The following is a 10,283-nucleotide window of genomic DNA, read 5'->3' on the forward strand; positions in this document are numbered from 1 at the left end:
TCCCTATATAGGTGCAATTGATAGCAACAGCATGGTATAGCTACAAAGCCCTTACACTCACCCCCGCTTACTGAATTGCTGTCCTCAGCAATCCAAGGGTAGTGTCTTGTTATTTGACTTATCCCGGGTCTTAACACAGCTTTTTCTAGCAAGCTGGTCAGTGTCTACCGATCTAATTGGACTGCGGGGTCTTAACACAGTCTATACTATCAGACTGGTCAGTGTCTGCCGCACTAGGACTTCGGGGTCTTAACACAGCCTTTTCTAGCAAGCTGGTCAGTGTCTACCCATCTAAACTGGACAGTTGGGGCTTTGTTGCCTGGGGTTATTTGCTGATTGTTACCATGCGGGTTCACCCTCGACTCGATTACATTTGAGGAGTGGGGCACGTTTGGGGTCTATGATTGAGAACCGCCTTATTTTTGGGTTTTCTGGAAAGGCTCAAGGGTCGTTGAAAGGGACAGGGGGGTTCTCCTCGAGCCAAAGGGCGAAGGCATCCTTTCCGCATTCGCGGGCCTCCGCTTCTGAGATCCAAGTGGCCTCCTTGAGTAGACACCCGCGCCACTTGGTGAGGTATTCGGGGAAGCCTCTTTGTTCCCGGTGTCGGAGGAATGCTTCTACTTCGAAGGGACCATTGGAATGGAGCATTGGTACGCGCCGTCCCCATTGGTTGTCTGGATAGAACCTGCGCAGAAGATGAGCATGAAACGCATAATGAACACAAACACTGTCTGGCAGGTCCAATTTGTAGGTGACTTCGTTCAGCACTTGAGTGATTCGGTAGGGTCCATAGTATCGGTGATTGAACTTGGGGGTCATGTTTTTGGGAAGTGACATGTTTTTGGAGCTAACTAGGACCATGTCTCCCTTGGCGAATAGTAGAGCCTTTCTCTTCTTGTTTGCTTGCTCTGTCATGGTGATCTTGCTCTGCTCAAGGCTTTGCTTAGCTGCTGCGTTGCGGTCTCTCCACTTCTTCAAGAATTCTTCTGTATCTTGATCTTCCTCTTTGGCCGCTTCGGATGCTAAGGCCAGTGGTGTAATGACTTCTTTTCCTGTGGCTAACTCGAAGGGGGTGTACCCCATTGCCGAGTGGATGGAGCTGTTATAGTGGAATTCCAATACATCAAGGTACAAGGCCCAATCTTTCTGGTCCACTCGGGCATAGCTTCGGAGATAATCTTCAATGCCTTGGTTGACTCGTTCTGTCTGTCCATCTGTCTCTGGATGGATGGATGATGAGAATCTCAATTGTGTTTCCAGGGTCCTGAAAAGTTCCTTCCATGTCGCTCATGAATCTTCCATCTCTATCTGATACAATGGCCAATGGTAAGCCATGAAGTTTGAATACATGTGTGAAGAAGAGGCGTGCTACATCCTTGGCATTCAGTGGTGGTTTGGCTGGGATGAAATGAGCCTGTTTGGAGAAATAGTCCACCACTACAAAGATGATTGTGTACCCATGGGATTCAGGTAGTTCCACAATGAAGTCCATGCTGATGACGTCCCATGGGCAGTTGGGTACCGGTAATGGTTGTAGTAGTCCTACTGGTCTTGATCGCGGTGCTTTGACCATTTGGCAAGTGGGGCAAGTTTTAATGTAGTTATCACTTCTTCCTTCATATTCAGCCAAAAGAACTGTTTCCTAAGAGCCTCCAATGTTTTGCTTTGCCCTTTGTGGCCTCCAATCTTGCCATCATGTATCTCATGCAGGATGAGCTTCTTTAACTCCACATTGTTGGGGATATACAATCTCTTGCCTAAAAATAATATATCCTCCTCTAAGGTGTACATTCCATGGGGGGTCTTCTCTGCTTCCACATCCTTGATTATCTTGTGCATTTCTTGGTCTTGCTCCAGGGCCTCTTTGACGAGTTCTAAGAAGTTGCTGCTGACCACACTAACAGCTTTCAGGTCAACTTTCCGGCTCAAGGCATCTGCTATCTTGTTAGTGGAGCCGGGCTTGTGCTTAATCTCCAGGTCGAATTCGGCTAAGAAGTCTAGCCAGCGGGCTTGCTTTGCCGATAACTTGGGTTGGGATTGGAAGTATTTGAGGGAGATATTGTCGGTGAAGACTATTGTATGCTTGTCTTGAACATAGTGCTTCCATTTTCTAAGGCAGTGGATGACTGCCAACATTTCCTTCTCATGTGTGCTCCACCTTGTTTCAATATCGGTAAATTTCTTTGATTCATAAGCAATCGGGTGACCTTCTTGTACCAGTACACCTCCTATGCCGTAGTCAGATGCATCTGTAGAGATTTCAAAGGGTTTGGTGAAGTTCGGCACCCTTAGTATGGGAGTTTGGCTCATGCACTTCTTCATCTGCTCAAAGGCTTCCTGTTGCGCGTTTTCCCATGTAAAAGAGTCATCTTCTTTGGTGAGGTGGGAGAGGGGGGCAGTGATGAGGCTGTAGTCTTTGATGAACCTCCGACAAAATACTGTGAAGCTGAGGAATTCCCACACTTCTCTTACAATTTTCAGTACAGGCCATCTTTGGACAGCTTTCACTTTCTTAGGGTCCACTTTGATTCCATCTGCTCCTACAATAAAGCCTAAGAAGTCCAACTCCTTCACTGCAAACTCACATTTTTCCGGCTTGGCATATAACTGATGCTGCCGTAGTTTCTCAAAAACTCGGCGTAAGTGCTGCTTGTGCTCTTCTAGGGTCTTGCTATAGACTAGGAGGTTATCTACGTAGATAATGACAAAGATATCTATCTCCGGTCTAAAGATTCCATCCATGAGGCCACAAAATGTGCCTGGCCCATTGCTTAGGCCGAAACCTAATACTAACCACTCAAAACTACCATATCGGGTACGAAAGGCTGTTTTTGGGATATCTTCTTCGGCTATGCGGATTTGGTGGTATCCTGATCTAAGATCAATACGGCTGAAGTACTTGGCCCCGTGCAATCTATCTAAGAGGTCTTCCACTAGGGGCATGGGGTATTTGTTCTTTATGGTGATTTTGTTAAGGGCCCTATAATCTACACAGAGTCTAAGTCCCCCATCCTTCTTCTTCACAAATAATACTGGGGCACCAAAGGGGGATTTGCTAGGGCGAATGAATCCTTGTTCTTCTAGTTCATGTAGTTGCTTCTTCAGTTCCATGAGCTCGGTGTGATTCATGCGATAGGGAGCTTGGGCCGGTGGGGCAGACCCTGGGATCAGCTCAATTTTGTGGTCCACATCTCGCTTGGGTGGTAGACCCTTGGGCAGCTCGGCTGGCATCACATCTTTGAATTCCTCAAGTATTTCTGCCACCTCTGTTTTCTTGTTCTGTTGTCTGGGTTTCTTGCCACTTTCTTCTTCTTCAATCGATCGGATCATACACAGATAGACCATATCTCCTTGTTTGACTGATTTCTCGACCAGCTTGGAACTGCATGTCATGATACGTGGCCTGATAATGGTCCCCTGGACTGGTGCATTTTGGGTCTGGTCCCTTGGTTGGGTTGTAGTTGGTTTCACTGTTTGGCATGATACTCCTGGCTTATTCTCCTTCATTTGCACTTTGATTGGGGTCCTGCCAGGCAGTTGCATTCTTTCACATGGTACTCTGACGCCTTCTCCTTGCACATCTAGCATCATTTCATTTACACCTTTACCAAACATTGCAATGACATACTTGTCATAGAATTCCAAGCCCAATATCACTTCAAAATCATCCATGGGGATTACTAAGAAGTTGAGTTTCACTTTCCACTTGTTGGCTTCTACTTGGACTGCAAAGACTTGTTTCACCTCCTTGGCTTCTCCTTGTGCGAATGTTACTGTTAATCCTTCTGGGGCCTTCGACAGTTTTAATCCATGTTTTGCTGCACACCCTGGTGCCATGAAGTTGTGTGTTGCTCCTGTGTCCACCATGATAGGTTGGTTTCCCTCGCCCACTCGGCCTTTGATGTATAGATGGTGGACTGCTGCTACTCTGGCTACTATGCATTGGGGTCGGGCGCTAACTGACCCTACCCTTGGGTGGTCCATGCTTTCTTCACTCCCATTTGGGATTTCCTGGATTCGCGGTGGTTGTGGTTCTTCTCCTCCATATGCACTAGTTGCATTCACCCTTGATCCACTTGACGAAGCTGTATCTTCTATTGGGCATCTGTTTTGGTAGTGTAGACCCCCGCATTTGAAGCATCTGATTCCGATGGACGGGCCTGGGGGTCTCCACCATGATGTATTTGATCCTCCGGGCCCATACGATGTGCTAGGAGTTGGCTTGTAGTGATTGTTTCCCCATCTTCCTGTTGCTCCTCTTGGTACTAAGGCGGTCTGTGATACGACCGTGGTGGTGGTGGTGTTTTGGCTCCTTGTATTTGTGAATGCCACTCTAGGAGCACCGAGCCTTTGGTTCCATGAGTAGTTGTTGTTGAAGGTGTTGTTGAAGTTGTTGTCGAACCTGTTTTGATTCCCTTGTGCTGCTCTTCTGCCTTCCAAGTCCACCAGTCATTCGGTCATTCTCATGGCTTCTGCTAAGCTTGTTGGCTCCTGTCTCTCCACATATCTTCTAGCCCATTCTTACATCCCAAACAAAAATCCATGTAGCTTAGTGTCTGTATCCATGTTTGGTAGCTGCAGCATGATCTGCCTATATTTGCTGACATATTCTTTCATCTTTCCCTGTGTTTGCTTGAGATTCCTCCATTCATCTCTCACTTTGAATTTTTCCATCTTTGGAATAAAGTAGTCCTTCAGTTCTTCCTAGAGTTCTTCCCACGAAAAGATGGTGTGGCCCTGCTCTTGTTCCAGCAGGTACCAAACTGGCAGTGTCCTCCAAGTAAATGGCTGCCACCTCCGCCTTCCTGTCTTCGGTTATTCGTGAATACTTTAAGTACCTGTCTACCTCTGCGATCCATTTCTTTAGAACCAACCCATCTCTCTCTCCCTTGTACTTGGCGGGTTGGGGCATCTTGAATTTTCCATAATCATCTTCTGAACTACTACTATCTTCCTCTTCCTTGCGATGGTGCTTCTTCTCCTTCTTCTTGTCTTTCTTTTTGCTTCCTAATTCTACTACTTTCTCCTTCTCCTTCCTTGTATCTTGCGCCCTCCTAGATGTCTCCTCTCTACCTGTTCTATCCATCTCCTCTTGCATTCTGTGTCTTTTCTCCTCTTCTTGTTGTTGAATCATCCATTCTCTATAGCCCTGCTCTACTTCTAGTTTTTTCCTCCTTTCTTCCTCTTCTTTCATCTGCATGTTCCTCCATATTGACTCTAGCATGCCTGACGTACCATCTAATTGTCTTTCTAGTCCGGCCACCTTCTCCTCTTGGGCCACTCTCCATTCTTGCCCTCTACTTTTCTTCCTCTCCTCCATTGTTGGGAGGGTGACATTCTCCCTCTCGTCCTCCATGTGGTTGGTGGTGGTGTCGACGCGGAGAAGCCGCATTTCGCCTAGTGGTGGTGTGGGTCGTGCCGCGGGGAAGCCGCATCACGTCTTCAGGCGGTGGGATGTTGATGTTGGGGCATCACGCCGGGGCGACGCGACGTGGGGCGACGCGACGGGGGGCGTCGCGCTGTGGGTCATTACGACTTTGATTTCTTTGGGGCACTGGATCTTTCCTCCTGCTTCCGTGAGCACTCCTTCACTCCGAGCAAGAGTCGCTCTGTTACCAAGTGTGATAAACCTGCACTCGTTACGCACTCAACACGGCACAGAAAGGTAACACGATATATGAGCTCAAGGTATACTCTTGTATTATGCAATCCAAAAAGCGGGACAACATAGACACATCCCAGGACTGCACCCTCGTGACGCCGCACATAAGAGGGTTCACCACTGGGTATAGGGAATCACACGTAGAGTGGAAACAAGGCAGGGCTTTGAGTCACTACTACTGCCTATATAGGTGCAATCGGTAGCAACGGCATGGTATAGCTACAAAGCCCTTACAGGGGGGGTTTGCGCACAAGAGGATAAATCTGACAAATTTCAAGCTCATTGTTGCTTAGATGGCAACATGTCCCTTCGTCTTCAAGACAGAATGCACACATTAGATTACCCAACTTGACAATGTACAAGCAAGCCAACAAGTACGCTTTGATAGCTATAGATCTTATGCCAAATCATCTTCTTCCCATAGGTAGCTTGAGAAATATTTATCCATTATGTGGCCATAACTTCCACCATTGGCCAAGCAAGGACTAGCAAAGATTGTGTTTGCACATACCTTTGATTTTGATCATATCTAATAGGTAGCTTTTTAGATGGATATTGGATAAAATAACACTTATCACATGAATCAACCTGCCACATCTTTCCATTTGTAGATTGATAAACACTCACCTATTATAGGCCCATAGCTCCCACTACCAACAAAGCAAGGTCCAACAAAATGTGCACTTGGATGTGCCCTTGATTCCAATCACATTAGGTAGCTAGCTAGCTAGCTAAACATATACCAAATGAAACAACATTTACATTGGGTGTTTCCACCCACATAAACATTAATGCATTATGTTTGGGAATCAACCTCCTTTTGAGTCTCTTGTATAATGGAAGAGATGCAAATTTTGTTTGTTTGATCCGCTTTCTAATTTAGGTTTAATGAAAACTTTCTAAGATTTTATGGCCTCATTTGACCACATTCATTCTAATAGTTTGATTGGTTTGCAATGTTGTTTCCATCCTAGACTGCAATGCTTTTATTCTATATGTTTGCAGTTTACTTTTCTCCATATTAAGTAGAGGAGCATAGATTGAGCTAATGTTTTGGAAGTACTTATTTTTGCAAATTTACATGTCATAGCTATACCATAGTATTGTCATAATAGGTAGCAATTTCAGTAATGTATGACGCACCAAAATGAGTTTGAAAGTGCACGATAGTATATAGAGATTCCCATACATCCCAAAATGCATGCTATTTAAATAGGTTATGATGCTTACACTTCAGACAAAGCTAAAGCCCAAATGGTTATATTGATTACATACATGCAATCATACAAATATAGAAGCCAAAATAGAGAAACAAAGAATATAAAAGGGGAAGAAAGAGGGAGGTGTAATAATGATATAACCTATGTAATAGTAATGTGATGTTTGCTTGAATCCGAACCTAAATGGAGAGTATAGAGAGCTTCCCAAACCTCCCAAAATACATGCCACTTTTTGACATTCTTGAAGAAGGTACTTAAGAACAATAAACTATTGTCACTTCAATTCCAAAGCAATGGAAGTTTGCACCAGACTGATAATATTCATCATAAATGCAAATTAAATCAAAATCCAAAAAAAGACAATAGGAGAGGGACAACTACAAGGAGGCATGGGACATAGTGATACAATCACCATTTTTCATCATCTTTTTCAGCTATAAAACAAGATAGAAGAGGTGTTGGATAATTACCATATTTTCTAGACAATATATTTTCGTACTACTCTTTAAGTACTACAAGTGACAGTCTCTCTCAATTTAAGTTTGCTTTAAAACACCACTCTAAAGATTATATATGACCCTTTCAATTGAGAACTGCCCCAAATAAACACACTACCATAAAGAAGAGATTTTGTGGATAGTCACATGCCCCTACTAATGTATTTGTTGTTTGTAAATCAGAAATACAAAAGGCAAGCTGTTTCGGTTTCTCAGATTCAAAAGATTTCAAGTACCATATAGCCTCCCTTTTTCAATTCTCTTCATAAGCTCAGTTTGCAACAAACATTGCCTGGTCAAAAAACTAATATGCATAGGCAGACACGAAGGCTAGCTACTCAATGAATACTTGCAGTGTGAGAGTAGCATGCTTTATTAGTTATAATTTGTACATTTATAAAGAATATTGAACTGTTCAAGTGGACATGAGGCCACGAGAAATTACTAGATCAACACACTTCCAGAAGTTTCATTATTTGCTTCTGCAAACAAGACAAATCAGACACAAGTAAATTAGAACTTGAACCATCCTGATCAAATTTCTTCTAGCACAGTAGCTTTCTAATACGCAGTACTAACCTCAATCTTCGAGGGAGCTGTTGTTGGAGAAAACCGTTCAACAACTTTTCCCTCTCTATTCACCAGAAATTTGGTAAAGTTCCACTTGAGAAAATCTCCAAAAATTCCTCCCTTTTCCTTCTTCAAATATCTGAAAAGAGGTGCTGCATTCTTACCATTCACATCAACCTGTAAATGCCACAACCAAACCAGTACCAAGTTATGGATCGAAGAGTTAAAATGATTAAATACCAAGCTGTGTCACCTGACTTAAGAACTAAGCCTCACATGCTTAGAATTCACAGAATTCAAACACACACACACACACATTCTCTCTCTCTCTCTCTCTCTCTCTCTCTCTCTCTCTCTCTCTCTCTCTCTCTCTCTCTCTCTCTCTCTCTCTCTCGGCACATGTGCACACCCTCCCTCCCTCCCTGCATGCCTGTTACTAGTGTTCAGATCACTAGCACTACTGGCTTCTTGCAAGAAGTTTACACATGCTAAACAGTCCCCAAAGCACACAATTGGTAAACCAACAAATGCAACTCGTGAATGATAAGCTCATAATATAAAGGGCCTTGGAAAAATGCAGAGGTAAAATTTGTTATGGTCCATTTCACACCTCAACAAAAAGAAAGCTGGTAAGTAAGCTGGCATGACCTTGCACATATATATGACAATGTCATGCCAAACTTGTAGACGTTCCATTGCTCTTGTGCAGGACTATTTTTACGCTTAGAAACAGCCAGCCGTGAAAGAACTTGCAGAAATTTGCACATAGACATTAGAATGTCATGCCACTGATCTCTAGGCTATAATGCACTTGCTCAAACACTAAAGCTGGACTTCAACAAAGACAACAGAAACTTTGTCAGAAGTTCAACCCTGTCTTGCGCAAAATAAGAAAGAGAATGAACCTTGTCAAATATTGGAAATTCTGCCTTGAACTTTGTGCAAGCAAACTCCTGAATCTCCTCATTTGAGCCAGGCTCTTGATTACGGAATTGATTGCAAGGAAATGCCAAGATCTCAAGTCCTGTACAACATAGACTTACATCTCAAAGGGCCTGCCACAGATCCGCACTTTGTAGCCAGAACTCACAATGGACCAGACAAAATACAAGTTCATCAGGCAGACATCACCAAACCTGCATCCTTGTACTTGTTATACAGGTCGGTCAACTCTTTATAGTTGGTTGTAGTGAAACCACTGCAAGAGAACCACAGAGATGTGAGAAAACAAACAGCAAACAACATCCACTCTTGAAAACCAGAGCAAATTATTTCAATTACCATTGCGATGCCACATTTACAATCAGCAGAACTTTCCCTTTATATTTGCTTAGACTTACATCGTCCCCTTTTATGTCCTGCAACACACAACAGATTCCATCAGTAAATGGATAATATGAACAAATCCTCAATCTCACCACTTTCCAGATGCTGCAATAGAGGGCTTAGGTCAAGTTAGGAAAAATGAAGGAGGCAAGCAAAGCCAGAAGTGCAACTATGGCGTGTAGGGCGCGTGCGGTAGCAAGGATGGACGAGAAGCACTTGGCACAGACTACCAGGAAGATAAACTATTGCTACAACGGCAACAGGTAGTCCGTCCAAAAGACATCAGGCAAGCGCCAAAACGCGCAAAGATGCTGCGAGAAACCCTAAGTACAGATCGCACGCAGGCAAGCGCTCTCTCTCTCTCTCTCTCTCTCTCTCGCGCGCGCGCTCCATGCAAGCAGACGAAACATACCTTGACAGCGAAGTCGTAGATGCTGGCAGGCAAGCTGGTTTCCGCCATGGAGATCAAACTTCGACCATGCAGTAGAAGCAAGACGAATTTAAAGAAAAGAAATGATGACCATAACGGGATGCGTGCTCCGTCGGATAATTCTAGCCTCTAGGTATCGTCTGCGTACCAGCCAAAGCTGATCAATCTTTGGACGTATCAATCTTGTGCTATTTTATCCCATCACATTGCAATCATAAAACCCATCTCTTTGGATGTATCAACCTTGTGCTATCCCTCACATAGCAGCCACATAGTAAAACAACTCAATACATCGTCAAAATCACATTATACAACACGAGCCAAAAAGATTTGGCTATGTTCCTACCCCACATGGACATAAAGGGGAAACAATGATTAGCTATCCCATATGGACATAGAGGGAAACAAAGATTTCACCAATGCTTTGTATCCTTTGAAATGTGAAAGTAGGACGTAGTTACACTTTTATGTGGTAGGTACAAAGGGAAATAGTGTGTATTAAGGTGTGTGGAGAGTACACTAATGGCTTGTGAACAAGAGCTTTGACACTTCCCAAAGTGATAGAAGGAAGTAATTGT

At 43.9% G+C, this 10,283-nt stretch overlaps 1 protein-coding gene across 1 annotated transcript; it reads right to left on the minus strand.

Annotated features, from left to right (window-relative positions):
- Positions 1–7,565: 7,565 nt before the first annotated feature.
- On the minus strand, positions 7,566–9,964 carry LOC148029367 (putative phospholipid hydroperoxide glutathione peroxidase). Its single transcript, XM_087688172.1, has 6 exons — positions 9,688–9,964; positions 9,231–9,307; positions 9,086–9,147; positions 8,855–8,973; positions 7,959–8,126; positions 7,566–7,861 (listed from the first exon to the last, which is right to left on the minus strand). Exons 1-6 carry the CDS (start codon positions 9,733–9,735, stop codon positions 7,829–7,831), a joined length of 507 nt encoding a protein of 168 aa, XP_087544298.1. The 5' UTR covers positions 9,736–9,964; the 3' UTR covers positions 7,566–7,828.
- Between the last annotated feature and the right edge of the window lie 319 nt (positions 9,965–10,283).

The sequence above is a fragment of the Lygodium microphyllum genome, chromosome 11 (genome assembly GCF_053477565.2).
Source record: "Lygodium microphyllum isolate KBCC chromosome 11, Lygodium_microphyllum_v1.1.10, whole genome shotgun sequence".
Taxonomy (NCBI): Eukaryota; Viridiplantae; Streptophyta; class Polypodiopsida; order Schizaeales; family Lygodiaceae; genus Lygodium; species Lygodium microphyllum.

What these genes read in the sequence shown, in the direction of transcription:
- LOC148029367 (XM_087688172.1), bottom strand. Translation starts at nt 9,735, where the DNA reads ATGGCGGAAACCAGCTTGCCTGCCAGCATCTACGACTTCGCTGTCAAG. An exon ending in TAACAAGTACAAGGATGCAG is followed by an intron (nt 8,974 to 9,085) that starts GTTTGGTGATGT and finishes TATGTTGTACAG; the next exon opens with GACTTGAGATCTTGGCATTT. An exon ending in CAGCTCCCTCGAAGATTGAG is followed by an intron (nt 7,862 to 7,958) that starts GTTAGTACTGCG and finishes TCTTGTTTGCAG; the next exon opens with AAGCAAATAATGAAACTTCT.